Below are 21,233 nucleotides of genomic sequence, written 5' to 3' on the forward strand. Positions count from 1 at the left end.
CCTTGTTTTTCACCAAGTGTTAAAAGCCTACAAATATCAGATTCATTAGGAGACCTTAAGTAACGAGGACCAAACACATTGACGATCGTTGATACAAATTGTCGTAGTGAATCGATTGTAGTCGTTTTTCCAAGTCGAAGGTATTCGTCAATTGCATCTGCTGGTGTCGCATAAGCAAGCATTCTCATAGCCGCAGTTATCTTTTGATGTGGCGATAAACCCATTTTGCCGAAGGCGTCTGCCTCTTGTGCAAAATAGTGATTATGAGCAACCAACGTATTGAGGATGTGAAGAAATAAATCACGACTCATGCGATATCGATTTCGGAATGTAGCAGCATCATAAATTGGATTCTCAACAAAATAGTCACGCATCAGTCGTTCATGACCATCTTTCCTGTTACGATTTATCGTACGATGACCCGGAACAGAACCAACATGACGGGAACGTGGTCGTTGATCCCTTTCCCTTTCCTGTAACTCTGATGGATACAATCCAAATAAAAATTCATCTTCTTCCCTATCTTCTAACTCTTGTTGAATGATCATATTTGTTAACTCAAAATTATCATCCATTGAAGGGAGAGAGAAGATGGAAAGAATGTAGAAGGAAAATGTAGAGAATATAGAAACAAGATGTAGAAAACTTAATGGATAAGTGATTGTATTTATAGGTGAACAAAAAGTAAAAAAAATCGAAATTCAAATTCCCCCCAATTTTTTGGAAAATTCGAAATTCAAATTCCCCCCAAAATTTTAAAATTTGAAATTCAAATTCCCCCCCATTTTTTTAAAAATTTGAAATTTAATATATTAGAGCCAAAATTTAAAACACAACCCTCACACACATACACCACACATGTGCATATTTTGGATTTGGGAGCCCCTCTTGGGAGCCCAACGTTGGAGTTGCTCTAAGCCCCGGGGCTCCCAAAATTCAGGGGCTCCCAAAATTGGGAGCCCGAGCCCCACGTTGGAGTTGCTCTAAGATCTTACTTGACAAATAAATGAACGGAAGAATCTATATTGTACAAGTAGCTTGCACATAATGAAATTTAGATTTTATATTAATCTTCTTTAAGAAACAAACAGACTAGTACTCCACTCCTCTGTGTCGACAAGACTCTCACAAGAATCTTTCACATTGAATAAATTTCGAAACTATAGAAACTACGTAAAAAGAAAGAACTAGATTCAAAGCGTCGGGAAAGCTATATTTAGTTTTCCAAGCGAAGTAGCGTCAACTTAAGGTACAATGACGATTGTTTAGACGTTATATTTGCACCTTGTGTTTTCTTTTAATCGTACAGATGATGGAATTAAACGAAAAAAAGTTCTCCTTACCCCACATTTTGGGTTTACGAATTTATAACTATTTTACCTTCAAAAATTTGAATCAGCAAGCTACTGTTTGTGTTGGTTCTTCTTGTTCAGACAACATCAATTCGACCGTTTCAAGAACATCATTGCAGTTATACCAGTTAAGGCAACTGCACTTGCTACCAGTATTCCAGTCTGAACAGATGCTGATCCACTTATCAATGTGGTGGTGCTCAAGGTAGAGTCCGATGTTTGTTGATGTAGTAATTGCTTGTTGTTTAATGATTCGGAATAGTCAAGCTGCAACCTTAGGACCTGAAAAAGTGTAAATGTTAAGAGAACTTGTTTGCATATATAAGCCACTACCAAAAATTTATAGACAGAAATCCAACTCGATATTTCTTTTCTTTACATAATCACCGACCTAATGTGAGTTGGTGTTCTATCTTTCGATTGTTTGTATCTGAGTTGTGTGAGTCTCGCTTTATTTCTTTATACAATGACCCAGTGTGAGGTGGTGTTATGTTTTTTCATTGTCTAAATCTAACTTGTCTGAATCTGAACAGTTGAGTCTGACTTTTCTAAATTTAAAACTTTTCTTGATCAGTCACAGAATAGTCATTTCAGATTATTTTAAAAATTTAAACGATGGGCTCTTAATTAAGACTTATTCTATATCTTACTGAGTGCATCCAAAATTGGCTTGAGGTAGCCATTCTATGCACATTTGAGATAAGAACAAAACATTCTGTAATCTGATTCGAGTCAATTAAGTTAGAATTTCATATTTGATTTTAAACAAAAAAATGCCACTTGATTCTTACAAACGCAGATTGCTAGAAACCCACACGAGCAAAAAAGTCGTTACCTTTAAGCCCACCAATCGGGCATGGGTAATAGCTCCAACAAGGTCAGTATCAGTTGCTAGTAGAACCTTATCACCTTCATCATCTTCATACTAGACGAAAGGAAAAAGAAATACATGTCATTAGATCATTAGACGGATAACCTAATCAAATATGACACATATAACACAATGTTGAAAACGCACCAAAATCTGAGGACGAGGTTGCTCGTCGTCAGTCCCTATCCTATGCATGACGGCAGATATAAGCTCATCCAGATTCTCAGCATCTGCACATTTAAGAGCTCGATCATTCTTGTAAAGGAGAAGCCCGTCCTTCAATTCCCATTAATATTTAACAACAAAGGAAAACATACCACAATCAAATCGATGAACACGTCCCTTGTGATCCTTAAATTTGAAGGTGAACGAATTTCCAAAACCAACAGACGCATACATAGACTTTCCAGGGCCTACACCATCTGAGGCCATAAATCCAGAAGCTTCGCTGCAAGAATGTTCTCTCTTTGCCTTAATGTCTGAGAGTAACCAGTTTGTACGATAGTCTAAGTAGTTGGAAACGGGATCGGTTACCCAACGATCCCGATCCTCGAGACGGGACCAGTTGCCCTCTAGATTATGTAAGTACATATATATATATATATTATATATATTAAATAGCTCAAAAGCTGCTTTCGAAGTTATTGTATAACAGTGCCTTTATATCCGCTTCACATGACCCACTCTCTCTCAAGAGTGGGTAACCCTTGACTTGGGGAGTCACCATAAGATAGGGTCTGTCTACCTACGATCCAGATAGAATACACGGGTTACCTAGATGGATCAAGCGATCCCAACTACTTCGTGACATACATATACAAGTTATTAACAATTATACAGTTACCTCTGGGTGTCATTGTCAAATTCATCATCAGGTGCTTCCAGCGCAAGAGCAGAATCCCAGAACTTCTGCATCATTGTGTTTGCCATATCATTGACAGCTCCAGACTCAACCTTCATAGAAGAAGTACTTAACATCTTAGTAAACAGGACTCTGCCATGACAGGGATAAATAACAGTAAAATGATTGCAACCCATGGACATACATACAAATAATGACAATGAGTAAACTGTATGAGTCCACCCTCACTGAACAGTATGAGGTTCTCTCATATCTTGATCGATGTGTACAAAACAAAACGTCTCTAACAGCCCATGGGCGTTTCTATTATAATAGAAAGTTACTCATTTTTATACTGAATGATAGAACAAAGGTAAAAAGATGTAAATGACGGGACAAAATATGAAAAAAATAAAATAATTGTCACAAAGGTTCGTCATTTGTTTCATTAATAATAGAAAAATCATTGGGCAGTTAAAAAACAGTTAAATGATGAACATGTCTGATGTAGCAATAATAATGGCAATGTCTAACAACGGGATTTTTAACATAACGTGGAAAAGGGTAACAGAGAAAGATTTCACCAAAATATGGAGTTCTTACATCCATTGTATTAACCACCTGGGTTTAAACACTGATCTTGACTATCAAGATGGTTCAATTCCGAAGGGAACACCATATTAAAATACTATTATCTAATTAAACAGTTGAAGCGTTCAAAAGCTAACCACGAGTTTCAAAAACAGTAAAACAGTCAGTGACACAATACAGGCAATCCATTTAAATATTAAATAGTTATTCAACAAAACTTATAGGGAGGAGCAGTCAAACAGATTGAATCTCCAGTCAGAAGCTTCTATTTATCATAAGGCGTCCATAATCACGCGTACGATATAGAAAAGAATTATAAGGTTTTGGTAAAAATCAAATATAAATTTAAAAGTCAATACCATGGATATTGCAGCATGAGTTATTTGGAGCACATCGATACAAGCAACAACACCTCCATCTACAAGATTAATGTCCCCATGTACTCAATATCAAAAGAAGAAAAAATATAAGTAAACACGTCAATTTCTCCAATATCGAAGAAGCAAAGGTATACCTCTATCTACAACTGGAAGATGTAGGAACTTGCCATCATGCATTATATGCAACGCATCAAGGATTGTAGTCTCTAATGTTGCACATTCAGGGTTTGGCGTCATTACCTTCCAAATGGAAAAGTAATTGTCAGTTCATAAAAATAAACTGTGGTAAAAGTAATAAGAATCTCTCCTTAAAAGGACTATATTTCATCGCTAACTAATTATCAAGTTTTCAGTTCTTCCTTCAAGTGCAGTTAAGGCTAAGGGCACAAGATGCACTTTAAGCTTAAGGCATAGAGTGTAGGCAAAAGGCGAGACATACAGCTTACTGATGAAGCTATTGAAATACATAAAACTATAATTAACGAAGAGCAAAAACAACATGCAAGTTATTAGAAACTAAAAAGAATAAACAAGTTTAGAACCTAAGGTACTCGTTTTTGTTTTGCTGAGGTACTTACTGATTAGAGCCTATGATACTTAGAGTTCACTCAAATTTTGAGTTATTACTTATTAGTATATAATGAGCATTTTTTTAGAAGATTGGTAGCGAGCAGTCAATATATAAATGTAACCTTTAAATGACAGTACATATTTACTAGGTACTATACATGGGGCAATACAAAATAATGCGCTAGCTAAGTAGTTGGGCCAACAAATCGTCCCGGCTCAGCTTGGGGAGAGCCCACTCCTAGACGAGCACGTGCTGAGAGACTCGGCCATCAAGTATATAACTTATACTATTTATACAGGTACGATGTTATTCCTCCTTCTTAAGTTCCTATTTCTCTCAACTTTTTCCTGTTTGTCTGCTAATGACCAAACTTGGAAACAGAAGATGTCCGTACCATCTTCTCGAAAGTGTTCATGCCCAATTTTTCCAAGTTTCCATTTCAAAACGTTTTTCCAAGTTTCGCTCATTCAAAATCTTAGAAAATTACTGGGTGGAACTTTTTAATCACCTTTTCTCAGTTGCGAATTCTATAATAGCGAAATGGTAAGGCATTATTGATTATTTATGAACAGTGCAATCATGAAACTGTTATGAAGCCATAATCTCCACTAGCATTGTTTTGTGTGTCAGTTTAGCGAAAAATAGATGATAGAGTTGCATGAGCTCTAAACCTTTTCCACAAGAGTTGATTCAGGGGGAAGATTTTGAGCAACAACTCGCATGAGAACATCTTTTGAACTGCATTGGTGCAATAATAAACCATCAGTTGACACTACAATATATGTTATAAAAGATCAACATACAATTGAGCCGCTGATCATCAGATGAAGCAATATCATTAAATATAATTAAAGAAAAGATAGTATAAGAAGATAATGGCAATACGTCAGTATCCCCTGAGGTTTGTTTCCTGTTGTTATAATCACCGAGTTCATTCTGAAGTCTCGCATCTTTTTTGCGGCCACACAGATTGGATCTGATTGTGATACCATTGCAACCCTGGGGAGACCCAAAAAGAGCAAATTGAAGGCCTCATATAATGAAGAAAAAGGAACTCTTCGATAAGATTAATATTACTTGGTATTTTCAGTAATGATGCTGGACAAGGAAGGTTTAAACATCCGCTCCCTGAGTGTTTCAAAGAAAGCATAAGTACCTGTAGTCAAAAAGAGTAAACTTAAGAGTGTAACTACCCTTTTAGATATAAGTACTACATCTAACATACAAAGAAAAGAATTAGAACATTTTATAACATAAAAAAGCAAAATCAACGAACATGTTCTCAGGATAAAGTTAGTCGAAAGAATCAAAACCAACATGTTTAATCTTTTCTATACATCTTAAGTTTCAGTGGGTGTTGTAACTTGTACGTCGTGAATATGAAGGGGAAGTACAAGTTTCCAGAAAATGATTAATAAAGATAGTCGTTAACAACAACTCATTTGCATACACTACCTTCTATAGTTCTGTAAAAGAAATACAAGAACTAACCATTGAGATTGTTTCCCCACTGACGTTCTACCCCTTCAACAGCAGCAGCAATGGCGCTTCCTTGCTCTGCAGCCTTCTCCATTCTAGATATAGCATCGTAGAGGCACTTGGTAATATCCAACAGTGCAATGACTTCACCATTTTCAACGACAGGGAGATGCCTGAATTTTCCTGGGTAGTGGAAGGGTAAAAGAAAGTAAAGAATACATTAAGCTCACTCTCAGAACAAGTTCTTCAAAAAGTAACCAACAAAAAACCGATTTTGAAGGACAACGCTAAAAGATTATGAAAATTCCACATACATCAAAATGTATGACCCATCATAGAAAATTAGAAATATAGATCCTGAGACCCCCACTATATCTAGTAGGTTTTCAAATAAACATTATGAGTGATCCCAGCTTATAAGCAAGAACATGTCTGAGCATTGCAAAGACAATGCAAGAGTAAGAATTTAATCTGCTAAAGTACCAGAATCTGCAGCTAAGCTATTGGTGGATAAGAAACATAATCCTATGGCAACAAGGATTACCCATTTCATGTTCAAGTCTGAAATGAAAATAATATTTTCTTAAGAAAAAGGAAGAAGAACGGGGTTTTAGGGGAGTTTCAGTTGACTTAGCTTAGACAATTAGGCATGCGTATTGTAATTGGAAAATACTAGCTATTTTATTAGCATGAAAGGGATCAAATACTATACAAAAATGAATTCAGCCATAAGTAAAATCCTTATGAAATGCCAACAACTCTTGGTTGGAGTGGTAAGAGGTATAGTCTTCCACCTTAGAGGTCAAGGGTTCGAGGCACGCTGAACAATTCAAAAAAAAAATCCTTAAGAAATGTGGTCTTCTTGGGTATTGACCAACCACCCACACCCAAAGATCCATGTTTTTACCATAAAGTACTTTAACTTCCAGATCATAATCATAATCCTAATAGTTTATATTTAGATGTACTCTAAAGAAGTTCTTGTATGGCCTATTAAGTAGTATCTCAATGGTTCCAAAACAGTAAATGTATCATGTCAAGAACTCCTAAACTCTTTAAGCCTAAGATCTCCTCATCGCGATTCACTAGATAAAAGTAGCCATTGAACACATTCTCCAAATAAACTTTGAGAAAAGCAAACCTTGCACCATCTTTTGCAATGCTTCAATGGCTAATGAATCTGATGTAACAAAAATTGGATTCCTTGTCATTATTTTTGAAACTGTTGTCTGCTCTGGCCTCAACTCTTCTGCAATGACTCTAGTAGCAATGTCCTAATAACACCAAAAACACAAAAAGAGAACTTATTAAAAACTAGCAGTGTTTTTACAAACTTTCAAGGCGTACAGCTCGAGGCGAGCCCCTAATGTCTTGAAGCATACGTATTTGAACTCAATAATAGAACGTTCGCATCTGAAATGACCTGTTATTTTTGAGTTTTAGGGTAACACGAAAATATTGGTAATTTTGTTTATTAAACACTTGTGATCTTATATTATGGTAGTCAAGTAGAAAAACTATGTGAGATCGAAAAATAGTTTACGACTTTTACGCCTGAAGCATCCGCCTCGTCGTGTGAGATCGAACTGGGTCTAGGTGTAAAAATGTATTTTGAAACATTGGAGACTACAACCTCTCTCTCTCTCTCTCCCTCTATCTATATCTCTAAAACACAAACCTTGTCAGTAACTATTCCAGAGAGTAAAGCATTTGCATCAGTGAGAAGAACAGCATCAACTCGCCGAGCTGCCATCCTTCGACAAGCATCAGATACAGTAGTTCCCTCAGGAATAGTAAGGGCTTTTGTCAATCTCAGCTTCTTCACTGTTCTCTCTCCCCCAACAGATCTTATCAAAGAGGAAATTGAAAACAAACCCACACCAACAACAACAACAAATAATGATTCAATCAAATAAATACTAACTAATCAGATTATCAGAAGAAGAAAAAAATGAAACAGAGATCAAGTAAAGGAATAGAAATTTACGATTGCTGAGGAGAAGTTGGTTTAGAACCATTCTCAGTAGGAACCGATTTCTTCACTGTATTTGAACCTCGTTTTGGCAATAGATGGTTCCTTCTCGGAGGATTAACTACTTGACTACTCATCTTTGAAAGAAAGAGAAATTAGGGTTTTGAAATTTGAAAATCGGGATTATCAATCAAACCAACAGTTTTCACAACCCTAAATGTTCAATTTTTGATAAAAGAAGAAGAAGAATCAATTGTTTATAGAACAGAAATTAGAGTTCGTGAGTGATTTCTGTTCCTTTTCTATCTTCTTTGATGTTAATGTTAGAGAGAGAGAGGGTTCTTCTTTCCCACCTAATTTTCGAGATCAAATAGATTTTGAAATTACTTCCTTTTAAATTATGTTAACGGCACTTTTTTATGTCAACAACTCACTGCTCATATCAACAAAAAAAAAAAAAAACAAAACAAAAAAACTGAAAGAGGATGTGGTATGTCGTATATCTACTCCTAATTCAATAAATAAGGCTCTTCATCAAAAAAAAAATCAATAAATAATACGGGGAATAGATTTTAACTCTAAAATCGCATGATCAATGAGTATAGAGTCCAAAGATAATATGAAATAAAAAATAAATTCACTTAGAAGTAAATTACATGTCTAACTTCTCATTTTTTTTATAACTACTTAACCTATCCTAAGTTTAAAAAACAACCCAGATTAAAAGATACAATAATATTCACAGATTCATTAAATTATTTCCTCAAAAAATAAGTTTCCATTCGCAAAAAAATTTTGTTTTTTTGTTTAACTGAATGTCCATCCTTTTCTCGTACAGAGAAAATTCGGTATGACTAAATCGAGTAAGAGATAGAGAGAGCATCGGGTAGGAGAAAGAGAGAATCGATTTATGGTTTCTCTCATCTTCAACTAGAGAAACCCTAAATTTCTTTCGCCTTCAACACCATAAATCGATCATCACTTTGTCTTCAACGATAGAAAACCTAGAAGAAGTAGAAGAAACATTTTTTTCTTCGAAGAAACTAATATTTCTGAAGAAATCTCACAAGAGATTGTAAAATCTCTTTGAAGAAATCAGATCTACAACTTTATCTCTTTATAAAGTTTAGGTACTACTCCATCTTCTCTATAACTTTTCAGTTTTCTCTACAATTTACGGTTCTATCTAATTTAGGGTTTTGTCTTGTATTTATAATAATTTAGGTTTCTATCTAATTTAGGTTTTTTTGTAACTTTAGGTCTTTATGTTGAAAGCGTTTGCACATGTAATTTAGGAGTATGATATTTAGTTCCAAATATTTGCTTTCATAAAAAATTTCATTCTTAGAGTTAATCAATTTCAAGTTTCTTATAAATAGTTACTTCTCAAATCTGATTTGAGGGAAGCGTTATAACATGTAATTTTGGAGCATGTGTTTTAGTTCCTGAATGTGTTGGATTTCATACAAAAAAAAATTTCTTGGTAGAATTTTGAAGTTTCTCATAAAACCATATAAGTGGTTAATACCCAAATATGTAAACATATAATTTTCAGGAATTTTTTTTTTTGAAAGATAATTTTCAGGAATATGACTTTTAGTTCCTCACTATTGGCTTTCATACAAAAATCATTTTTTATCTAGCATATTGAAGTTTCTTATACAACCTTATCACTATCCAAACCTTTTTTTTTTTTATGAAAGTCATAGAACATGTAACTTGGAGTATGGGTTTTACTTCAATAATATATTGAGTTTTCATAAGAGAAGTTACTTTTTTGACTAGCATTTTGATTCTTCTTATAAAACCATATAAATGGTTACTACCCAAACTTGTTTGTATGTTATTTTGGTTAGCACACATTTCTAATTTAACTCCATTTATGAATGAAATAAAATGCTAAGAATGTTGTCAGAATCAATAATAAGTCATAAATTAAATAAAATGTTAAGAATGTTGTTAGAATCAATAAGATGCTAGAGAATTAAAAACGTTTGTTCACCTACTATAAATAATACATAACAGATGCTAATAGAATCAAGAAAATGTTAGAAGAATACTGAAAATGTTAGCAAAACAAGTTCAGTTTATATTTATTTTTTTCTGAAAACAAGATTGTAGTTAAGAGATTTCAACATTCACTTTTAACATAAAAGATAGAAAGTGTTACATTTAAGTATGTTGCTAGAGTTAAATAAACTTTTACCGAAGATTCTAAATTTAATCAGCATATATATAATTTTCTTAAGGGTGCTTCTAAAGGCACCGGGTCAAAAGGTTGTTAGCATCCATCTCTATTAGCACCAGGCTCTATTGTTCCTTTCTCTGTTAGCACCGTACAACTATGTAGGCACCAGTCAAAGCCAACTTAACCCTAACACCTCTATCCGTTTATCACAAAACAAAACAAAATCTATCGGACGGACTGAACCAGTCCGAGCCTTAAGAGGTCCAAACGGATCAGCTGATCCTGGACCTAAGAGGACCAAACGGATCAGCTGATCCGGGACCTAAGAGGACCAAACGGATCAGCTGATCCGGGACCTAAGAGGGCCAAACGGATCAGCTGATCCGGGACATAAGAGTGACAAACGGATCAGCTGATCCGGGACTTAAAAAACATCCCAATCCTCATTCTCTTTCTCGTGAACTCGACCATGACCAGCTCCTCTGCTACTTCTCGCAAGGTTTTCTTCATCTTTCTCTCTCTAAAAACCCTTATTCTTCATCTTTCTCTCTCTAAAAACCCTTATTCTCTTTCTCGTGTACTTTTTATTTTCTATTTTGAGGGTGATTAATTAATGATAATAAAAGGTGGGGGTGATCAACAGAAGAATAGATTGGTGGATCAATGAAGTTATTTAAGAAGTGATCAAATGTGTTGAAGATGGTGGTTGGAAGTGAAAATAAAGAATCTGATCTAGTAGATAATAAAGATCTCTTGGGATTTCCTGCAATTTTTATTCTCTTTAATGGTGATGAATTTACTGAATTAGGTTTTGGGTTTTGTCTTTGGGAAGAAGAAGGTTTTGGTATTGAATCTTTCAATATTTCTTTTACATTTACAGAGGGGATATAGAATGGATGAAGATGAAGATGAACATAAGACGGAAGATGAGAGAAAATGAATTTATTTTGTGGATGAAATTTGGTGAAGAAGGAAGAAGAGAGTGGACCCATTCTTTTGAATTTTGTATATTTACTAACAGGAATAGAAAGTAAATAAGAAAAAAATGAAAGATTTTTTACTTACACTATCTAGATGAGAGCACCCATGATTTTTGTTTTGGAAAAAAAATGAGTTGGTATTCTTTTTATTTTGGAAGAAGAAGAAGATGGAAGAAGCAAATGAAGGTTAATGTCACCCACGTTAAAAACCGGTGCTTATAGAGAACTCGAGTCAATGGCTATAGACCCGAGTCAATAAAATTTCTGGATGCTAACAGCCTTTTGGTCTGGTGCCTTTAGAAGCACCCTTTTCTTAATGATTTCCAAGCAAACTATGTTTTAGAGATTGAAATATAGTAAAATTGAAGATTTATTTGGTAGTAAAACGAATAGACATATTATTTAGCAAGAAGAGCAACAAAAATAATTACATATTCCAACGATCAATTTAAGATTGACATACCTCACAAATGAATTTGGCAATGTCTAATTGGATCGATGTAACTTCATACTTTCATGAAGTTCGAGTAACATTGAGTTAGAGAGAGAAACTCGTTTTTAGGTAAATCACGATTGATTTGGTAGGTTACTTTTGATAAATATAAATGTTGGAAATAAATATTGACATTAAATATCCACCATAAATATTTTCTTCAACAAAAAAAATACCATTAGAAACCTTTGGTTTACTATAGGTTAAAATATATAAAAGAAAAAAATATGGAGAAAATAAATGGCTCGATGCATGGGGCCACCGAAAAGTAAATTTTTGAATTTATTTTCCATTATTCGTTTATTTTGGACTCAAAACATAAAACCAAAATAAACAGAAAATAGAAAATGAGTTCAAAAATTCACTTTTTGGTGGGCCATGCATCAAGCTATTTATTTTCTCCCATGTTTGCCCTTTTATAAATATATTTTAACTTATAAACCAAAGGTTTTTAATGGCTGAGTTGATAAATTTATTCTTTCCATGAATTTTAAGAAAGACTATTTATGGTTGATGTTTAATGTCAATATTTTTTTCCAAAATTTATATTTGTCAAAAGTAACCTACCAAATCAATCACGGTTTACCTAAAATCGAGTTTCTCTCTCTAACTCTATGTTATTTGAACTTCATGAAAGTATGAAGTTCTGATTTATTTTTTTATCTCTACTTCGATCCAATTAGACATCGACAAATTCATTTGTGAGGTATGTAGATTTTAAATGTATCGTTGGAATCTGTAATTATTTTTGTTGTTCTTCTTGCTAAATAATATGTCTATTCGTTTTACTACCAAATAAATCCATCAACTTTACTATATTTCAATCTCTAAAACATATTTTTGTTTGGAAATCATTAAGAAAATTATACATATGTCGATTAAATTTAGAATCTTTGTTTAAAAATTTATCTTATTCTAACAACAGACTTAAATATATCACTTTTTATGATTTTTTCGTAAAAAGTGAATGTTGAAATCTCTATCACCACAATCTTGTTGTTAGAAAAGAAAATATAACTAAACTTATTTTGCTGACATTTTCAATATTATTCTAACATTTACCGCCTGTACAGAGATTATCACATCTCCCAATGCATTAGTAGCTGAAGCAATGGCAGCTGAACTAATCGTTGCTCGAGCGAAATCATTACATAGTTGGAACTGTATTATTGAAGGAGATGCACTGGTTGTGGCTGAAGCTTGTTCAAGATCAGATGAAGACCCTCCGTGGAGGATCAGGACTATAGTATCGGAAATCCAGTCGGAAATTGCAATTTTTGAGAACGTTCAATTTCAATATTGTCCGCGTAAGATTAATGAAGTTGCTCACTTATTAGCTAAGTTCGCTCTTAATGAGACTGTAACTCAAACTTGGGAGGTTCCTAATACCCCTAATTGCATTGTAAGTCCATTGGCGACAGATAAAGCCAATATTTTGATTTAATAAATTTTAGAATATGCCTACTTTCATCAAAAGAAAAAGGTGAATAAACGTTTTTTATTTGTCTAGCATCTTATTCTAACAACATTCTTAAATAAATTGTTCTGAAATTAGGAGAACATTTTTCCACTATCTTATCGATTCCAACAACATTCTTAGCATTTTATTTAATTTATAACATTTCTCTACCATCTTATTGATTTTACAATCTCTTGTGAGATTTCTTCCAAAATATTGGTTTCTTTGAAGAAAAAAGGTTTCTTCTACTTCATCTAGGTTTTCTATCGTTGAAGACAAAGTAATGTTCAATTTATGGTGTTGAAGACGGAAGAAATTTAGGATTTCTTTAGTTGAAGATGAGAGAAACCATAAATCGATGCTCTCTCTCTCCTACCCGATGCTCTCTCTCTCTCTCTCTCTCCTACTCGGTTTAGTCATACCGAGTTTTCTCTGTATTAGAAAAGGATGGACATTCCATAAACGGAAAAGAAAACTTTTTTGCGGATGGAAACTTATTTTTTGAGGAAATAATTTAATGAATCTGTAAATATTATTGTATCTTTTAATTTGGGTTATTTTTTAAAATTTAGGATATGTTAGGTAGTTATAAAAAATGAGAGAATAGACATGTAATTTGTAGATTTATTTTCTATTTCATATTATCCTTGGGCTCTAGACCCATTGATCATGCGATTTTGAATTTAAAATACATCCCCCACTAGAAAAATTTAATGTATTTCGCTCATGTAAATATGAAAAGATTTTTTTGTCCACCACTTCATGGTTGGATACCTACATCTTAATCTAGATGTTTCAGGTTGGATCCATAGATGTAGAAAATCTATGATTTATGAAACTTGGGCATAAATAAATTAAAGGTATATTAGGTGGGTTTTAAACCTTTAGAATGGCATTTAAGAACTGATATGATCCTTATGACTCAGGATGTCTTCAAATCAAGTTGTTGTTTTTTTTTGTTGAAATGTTCAAATCAAGTTGTTGGATTGTGTTATTCAATTAGTGAATATATTTGTATTATTTTTATGATATACCAATGTCTTGTATTGATTCTTGTAGTTCATGTCAATCAAATAAAATTAAAAGAAATTTGTAAAATCTTGAGTGGCTACTTTGGATGACTCAATATGTTGGGAGAAAGAAGAATTTGGAATTCAATTGTACTCAAATTATATGATTAAGTCAGAAATCAACTAATTTTAATACCAAAAAATAGGCTTAACCTATCCACTTTCTCTCCTCCCCAGTCCACTCTCTCATTATGTGCCGTCCGCAAAGAATGAACAGATAAAGATAAGTAGGGAGGACAGAGAGATATGGTGGTGGTGACCAAAAATGGTGGTCGACGATTGTCTTAAATAATGGTGGTCGACGATTGTCTTAAATAGTGATGGATTCATGGCGAAAGAAAGAGATAAAAGAGAGGGGTTAACAAAAACATCCTCTTGCATCTTTTTTACCACCATCACCAAGACACCAACCATTACAGCATCATCACGATCACACTCTCTCTCTTTCATCTTCTTCACTTTAAATTGGAGTATAGTGGAAGTGATGGTGGTGGTATAACCAGACAGTCAGACAGAGATAGAGAAACTGGTCAGCAGGACTTATGCAGTCAGTTGTTCATCATCTTCTACTTCGCCCCCAAAATAGTTTTCTGGAAGAAAAAAAAATTGAAACGAACATTCTAAACTTTCAATACAAAGAACATCAGAATTGACTACTTCAAGGTAGTTCACAATAACTCGCAGCAGCAACATAATGATATGATAATTCAGTATAGATTAATGAGTGTCATAATACAAAAATAAGCAATTACTGCTCATTTTAAAATCCTGAAAAGTGTTGAAATCCATTTCCAAAAAACATGATATAGTTACGCAAATCGGTGATCCTGTGGCTGATGAATATCAGCAAGGGTAAGCATCGCCAATTTACGAATTCAGTAGAGGAATGGAATTCCAGTAGGGAGCTAAGCTCCATCTGCTAGAGTCCTCTTTGTTGTACTGATGTATAGAACTGCAACAAGAATTGACAAAAACCAAGGAATCAAAGCGTATACTTACATAATCTCGAAAATGACGTAAAAAAGACTAAAAGAGTAAAACAAGAAACAAATAAGTACCATTATTTCCTCGAATAAAAGCATCACCATATTTGTTTTTCAGCTGTCCGTTCACGTATTCTTCTGTCTGTTCCATAGCTATATTCATGTACCCATCGAGACAAGCTAGAACACCTACAGAATCCAATTTAAAAGGGCTTATAACAATTGTTCTATGTGTACGCAAAGCCAATAATGTACATGCTTCATCCTTGATGATTAAATTGTCCATATATCAATTATCAAATTTCTATATAAATGAGGAATCATTACAAAAACACATCGATCATAGAAAACAAATAGAGTTAAAAGGAAAAGGTTCCTTCAGTTTGAAGCACAAGTTCTTTCTCCTTTCTTACTTGAATTGCTTATGAAGAAGTAACTTCTTTTCTTTTTCCATCACCTACCGAGGAGTTGTGATGATTAAATGATGACAGTGATGAATGGTGATGTTGGAATCTGAGAGGAAAAAATGAAGTACTGAAGCATCCAATCTCCGTGAAGTTCGCAATTTGGTCAACGATTCAAATATGATATTGGATTGTAAATTTTTTAATAGGGGTGTGGGTTTGGGTGGTCGTGTTTGGTTAGGCATAGGCCCACCTTAAACGGGTCACCCCTATCATGCCCGTATTATACTTCTGCTTTATGCCTTGAAATTCCCAGCAACTTTCGACGATTCCCTAAACTACTTGTAATAAGTTTTCTCCGCTCTGAAACCAACTTAATCCCGGATTACATACCAGACTCAACCAAGAATCTAACAAGATGTTTAAATTACTCCGTGGTCTAATTTCATTAAACTTCTATTCACTTGTCTTTCTTTAATCATTAGAATAGCTATTAGTCAATATAATAGCTATTTTTGTCAATTCCCTTTTTTGTCAATTGGGGGCCTATTAAAAATATTCATACAGGGGTTGATGAATCGATGATCTAGTGTTTCGACTGTATCATTTCCCACGTTCTTTTGAGACACTATATAGAACATTTCTTATGAATGTATATTTATTTTTTATTTTCTACTCAAAATATACACATGGCAAACGAGTTTCGACTACCATCAACTTACTAAAGCCTATACCAAGCACTTGGTCGACTAGTCGTCTAGTCCCCCACACGAGCATAGCTACTAGATCCCAAACACAAGTCAGCATGCTATCCGTAAGGAACTACGCTTCCAAACGGAGGGACGAACTCCATACCCAACCACTTCACAATATGGCACGTGCATGGTCATTATATACGTATGTACATATACACGAGAAAAAGATCGTAAACTGAAAGACTGTATAATTAAATAGGGGGATTTCTTGGAAACCCAAAATTGAATTCATCTTTTGCCCCAAGTAGTTGGGAACACAAGTAACTATCAACTCCATTAGGGACACTTAGTCATTGTTCTCTTCTTAACTTTATTCCCGAGTTTAAGCGGCTCAACTGGATAGCTTCTAGTGTAAAGGAGAAAAATTCTCAAGCTTTATCAAACTTTCTACTGTTTTTCTAATTAATTAGCCCTAACCCTAATCTCAAAATAAATAGCATAGGAAGATGAAACTATAGAAAGGTAAGAAAGACATAACAACAACTACTACCAACCTCTATAATCAACGCCAGAGTTGAGCTTGACAACAACAGGACGCCCGCGAATCGATTTGAGAAAATCTGCTGGGGTTTTTGTTGTGCTCGAACCCTTCTCTGCTCCTCCTGTGCTCATTTCTCCTCTTCTTCTTTGAAACTCTGGTTATTTGTGTGAAGAGAGATGAGGAAAACGAAAAACAACAATTACCTTTTGGGGAGGTTGGATCCTTAGAGAAGAAGTAGAAGATGGTCGTTCAAGGAGGATCTCTCTCTACTCTCTTGGAAGTTGGAACGATTAGGGCAAAAGTGAAGAAGAGAGGGAGACTGATTTTGATATTTTGGTCGAGTGGGCTTGGACCTTAAATTCTCAAATTTTCTGAAGACACCCACTAGTCACTTCTCATCTCTATGGGGGTATGATATGGTGGCAGTAGTGGTGATGGTGGTGGAGGTATGAGGATGCTGGTGGAGGTTTGGGATAGTGGTGGTGGTGGTTGAGATAGGGTAGTGGTGGTGGTTGAGATACAGTAGTGGTGGTGCTTGAGATACAATGGTGGTAGTGGATGAGGTACGTGAGTGGTAATTACAAAGGTAAGGTGGTGGATAAGGTATGTGGGTGGTAGTGATAGAGGTATGGTGGTGGTGGTGGTGGTGGTGGATAAGGTATGCGGGTGGTCGTGACGGGGGTATGTGGTGGTGGAGGAGGAGGTGGAGGTATGGTGGTGGTGGTGGTGGATAAGATACGTGAGTGGGGATGATAGAGGTAAGGTGGTGGATAAGGTATGTGGGTGGTAGTGATAGAAGTATGGTGGTGGAGGCATAGTGGTGGTGGTGGATAAGGTATGTGGGTGGTCGTGACGGGAATATGTGGTGGTGGAGAAGGAGGTGGAGGTATGATGGTGGTGGCGGATAAGGTATGTGGGTGATAGTGATGGATGTACGGTGGAGGTACGGTGGTGGTGGAGGTACGAAGGTGGTGGTAGTTGAGACGTATGGTGGTAATGATGGAGGTATGGTGGTGGTGGTCAGGGGTGAGGTCAGTCTTCGTAATTTTGTCAAGAGATTAGGTGTAGTTTCAATTTTTTAGCCTGGTGTATTTTTTTATTTGGGACGGGAAAGAGAAAGGGGAATTTTCCCAAATCGACAACAAGGATGAGCCTAGAGTTCTAGTTCTCGAGTTTATGAGTTGTTTAATCTCCCCTTCTCAAGAATTTCCGGCGGGTCATCTAATTATGTTAAATCAAAGACAACAGGGAGTTGAACTTCTGAGCAACTAGTGATTTTATCTTAAATCTTCACTTTTTTCTCAAGGATTTGGTTAGTAACTTCAAGTTAATTTAATTTTCTCATGTTTGATGTTTCTAAAATCTTAATGTTCCGACTCATAGAGGTTGTTGATCCTTCTTCTATGTTTTAGATATAATTTTGCTTCCCCTCTAATGAAATTCATCAAGAAATTGATGAGTGTCTTTGAGAATTATGGAGATGGCTTAGGTTGTAGTCTGGTAGACCAATTGCTTGATGGAATTCCTCTTACTTTCTAATAAGTTATAAATCTTAGATAAGTATAAATTTAGTTTATTAGTTGATGTCTAGATAATTGTCCATTGACGTTGTTTATTGATTCATATTTTACCCTATTAGATTGATGATTGATATTGGTTAATGCATAATTCATGTTTAGTGGATATATGATTCATATTTTAGCTTATAGTGACTTGTCGTTAAAACTTCTGGCTACCGTGAAGCTAAAGCTTAGTCCTGTATAACTTAAAATTTTGGCTCCACCCCTAATGGTGGTGGTTAAGGTGTGATGATGGTGGTTGAGGTATGGTGGTGGTGGAGGCTCAGTGGTTGTTGTGGAGGTGCAGTGGTTGTTGTGGTGGTGATGAAGGTACAAGTTCAATTGAACGGTGGAAGTTTAGTTGTGGTGGTGGAGCGGATATAGTAGACAAAGAAAAAAGTTCGTAAAAACAAAGTTCATGCATATGGTGAACATAAGTTACTTGACTCTAAAAAGATAAAAATCCAAACTTTAAAAGAATTTAAAGTCAAATCTTATTTTAAGTGAAGTCGGTATTTTTTACGTTACCAAAATAACTTTTTTACTTAAATAAGCAAATACGTAACTTATTTTAGTGTTGCCAAACAACACCTTATTCTTATCATGTTATTCGTTTCTATTTTGGGTGAAGAAACCATGAATCAAAGGATTACTTTGTCATTTCTAAATGGTATTTTGTTTTAATTAATTATTTATTAATTTTGAAAACAATGTTTTTCTAAAATTAATATTTGAATTTTGTTTTTCAAAATCTGGTTTCTCAAAATGCGTTCTTCTTCAAACCATTTCATTTTGTCCAATTTATTTTTTTTCAAAATTTTTTCTTTTCAGTTTTTTCTCAAACGTAGTTTCTTCAAAATCGCATTTTAAAGAACTGTTTTTGAAAAACATGAACTTAATTTTTTTTTAATAACGCTTTTGAAAGAAAAGTTTAGAAAAACATGTTTCATTTCTAAGAGAACGATTTTTGGGAAAAAAAGTTTTTTGAGCGAAATATGTGTTTTTAAATAATATTTTTCTATGTTGATTTTAAGTTTATAATTTAAGAGTAATAATCCAAAATCGCATCAAATCTTGGGGATAGGGTTGAATTTTAGTCCAATATAAATTTAGGACTTATGAATCTTTAGAATTCAAGAGTCTTGAGATTTTATATTGACAAACATACCAAAGAATCTCCATTCTTACCAAAATCCATTTTTAGTAGGAACTCTACTTTTGAATCATTTGTAAACACAAATGGCATTTTATGTTTTATCAGAGAAATATAGTCGTTGGAGTTGTGTTTTTCCAATTAGTTCACTCTAGACATCTATAGTTACTCATTATTTAGCTTAATTTACAAGTTTGTTGCAACAACTATGTACCTACTCATGGGTGAAGATCGCCCAAGTTATTCGACCATCTTGGACTCAATCTGGGCATAACTGTCGGTTCCGAGCTTCACATTTTAGGTTCAACCGAGACAATGGATAATCGATCAATTAAACCCTTCAATGTATGATCTGGGTCGACTCAAATATTTGGAAGGCCCCAAACGAAATTTAAATTGGGGCTTATAAAATGTATGTTGAAAAATACATAAACAAATTTTTAATGGTGCTTGGAGGAAGACTTAAACTCTTGCATTAGATCTAAACTCTTAACCGTTAAGCTACAACTGAAATCATGTCTTCGCTCTATTTAAAATATAATTATCATTTCAAAATTAACATATAAAATTCGAAATATAAGATCCTTAATTACGTTGAGACCCAAAGGGATCGGATTGCCCCTGTGTCTCATCTTTAGAATGAAATAAACATTTCACCAACTAAGAGGGTGTTTGATTTTTTAGCACTTGTAAGTGCTACCACTTACTAAGTGATAATCACTTAGTAAGTGATATCACTTGTAAGTATGTGGCGTTTGTTTTCCATCACTTCTAAGTGCTTGATTTTTGTTTTTATATTAAATCTAAATGTCATAAAAATGAGAAATTGTCTATTTTGACCTTAAAGTATTTACATATTAGTATTTCATACTAATTCATTGTGCTCGCGAGTTTAGATACAAGAGAATTACGGTTTATGAATACTTTGTGTTGAAAATATTAACCTCAAATAATTAAAAAGTATGAAGGAGAAAGAACTTACGTTGCATCATGGAGTTTGGATGGTTCCGTGACTAATGAAGGAAGAGATGTGAAAAAAATTTAAGAGAAAAGCTTAGGTGAAGGATGAGTGAGAAGGAAAAGTGTCATCGCTAAAGTCATAAAAAGATTTTTTTTACTTATCAATTGTTTAAGATTTTCTTTTGGGTTATAATCATATTGGTAATTATTATATTCGGAGAAGGATAAAAATGTCTTTTTTAGCACTTAGAAAGTAAGTCCAAAAAAATAAGCTCCAAGTTGGAGCTTACTTTTTTGCACTTACTTTGACCCCACTTACAAGTGATATTCACTTATTAAGTGAAAAAACAAACGGCCTAAAATTGCCGGCCCACACTTATTAAGTGAAAATCACTTAATAAGTGCAAAAATCAAACACCCTCTAAGACACATACATTTGTCATACATGTATACCTCATAGAACTTCTAGCTACGCAAAATATTTCCGACCTCCAGCCCGCAACCGTGAAAAATAGGATTTGATGATATTGAGGGAGAGGGTCGTGCAAAGGAGGGAAAAAGATTTTTAAAACCCAAAATTTCAAAAACACCAAAAAAAATACTTTTAGAAAAAAAAAAGTTGGACTGTGTGGGGCAAAACGAATTGCCAGACACTTATGAGACTATAATGACCTGTTGGCTGTTGATCACA

At 34.4% G+C, this 21,233-nt stretch overlaps 2 protein-coding genes across 2 annotated transcripts; both read right to left on the bottom strand.

Moving 5' to 3' along the window:
* Nucleotides 1-1,007: 1,007 nt before the first annotated feature.
* LOC147536537 (CBS domain-containing protein CBSCBSPB3-like) lies at nucleotides 1,008-9,843 on the bottom strand. Its single transcript, XM_086641358.1, has 14 exons — nucleotides 8,073-9,843; nucleotides 7,764-7,932; nucleotides 7,227-7,359; nucleotides 6,098-6,268; nucleotides 5,684-5,762; nucleotides 5,492-5,605; nucleotides 5,278-5,344; nucleotides 4,170-4,275; nucleotides 4,015-4,073; nucleotides 3,068-3,177; nucleotides 2,541-2,671; nucleotides 2,371-2,453; nucleotides 2,188-2,277; nucleotides 1,008-1,634 (listed from the first exon to the last, which is right to left on the bottom strand). Exons 1-14 carry the CDS (start codon nucleotides 8,192-8,194, stop codon nucleotides 1,440-1,442), a joined length of 1,629 nt encoding a protein of 542 aa, XP_086497484.1. The 5' UTR covers nucleotides 8,195-9,843; the 3' UTR covers nucleotides 1,008-1,439.
* A 5,010-nt stretch (nucleotides 9,844-14,853) lies between these two features.
* On the bottom strand, nucleotides 14,854-17,423 carry LOC147536538 (sm-like protein LSM36B). The gene is made up of 3 exons (XM_086640800.1): nucleotides 16,884-17,423; nucleotides 15,306-15,419; nucleotides 14,854-15,199 (listed from the first exon to the last, which is right to left on the bottom strand). The coding sequence occupies exons 1-3, from the start codon at nucleotides 16,999-17,001 to the stop codon at nucleotides 15,153-15,155; spliced, it is 279 nt and encodes a 92-aa protein (XP_086496926.1). The 5' UTR covers nucleotides 17,002-17,423; the 3' UTR covers nucleotides 14,854-15,152.
* Nucleotides 17,424-21,233: the final 3,810 nt, after the last annotated feature.

The sequence above is a fragment of the Eschscholzia californica genome, unplaced genomic scaffold, assembly GCF_041429995.1.
Source record: "Eschscholzia californica isolate CP2 unplaced genomic scaffold, dmEscCali1.0.p SCAF_5, whole genome shotgun sequence".
Classification (NCBI taxonomy): Eukaryota; Viridiplantae; Streptophyta; class Magnoliopsida; order Ranunculales; family Papaveraceae; genus Eschscholzia; species Eschscholzia californica.

What these genes read in the sequence shown, in the direction of transcription:
- LOC147536538 (XM_086640800.1), bottom strand. Translation starts at nt 17,001, where the DNA reads ATGAGCACAGGAGGAGCAGAGAAGGGTTCGAGCACAACAAAAACCCCA. An exon ending in CTCTGGCGTTGATTATAGAG is followed by an intron (nt 15,420 to 16,883) that starts GTTGGTAGTAGT and finishes TGGATTCTGTAG; the next exon opens with GTGTTCTAGCTTGTCTCGAT. An exon ending in TTTTATTCGAGGAAATAATG is followed by an intron (nt 15,200 to 15,305) that starts GTACTTATTTGT and finishes TTCTTGTTGCAG; the next exon opens with TTCTATACATCAGTACAACA.
- LOC147536537 (XM_086641358.1), bottom strand. Translation starts at nt 8,194, where the DNA reads ATGAGTAGTCAAGTAGTTAATCCTCCGAGAAGGAACCATCTATTGCCA. An exon ending in CTGGAATAGTTACTGACAAG is followed by an intron (nt 7,360 to 7,763) that starts GTTTGTGTTTTA and finishes TGGTGTTATTAG; the next exon opens with GACATTGCTACTAGAGTCAT. An exon ending in ATTGCAAAAGATGGTGCAAG is followed by an intron (nt 6,269 to 7,226) that starts GTTTGCTTTTCT and finishes TCCACTACCCAG; the next exon opens with GAAAATTCAGGCATCTCCCT.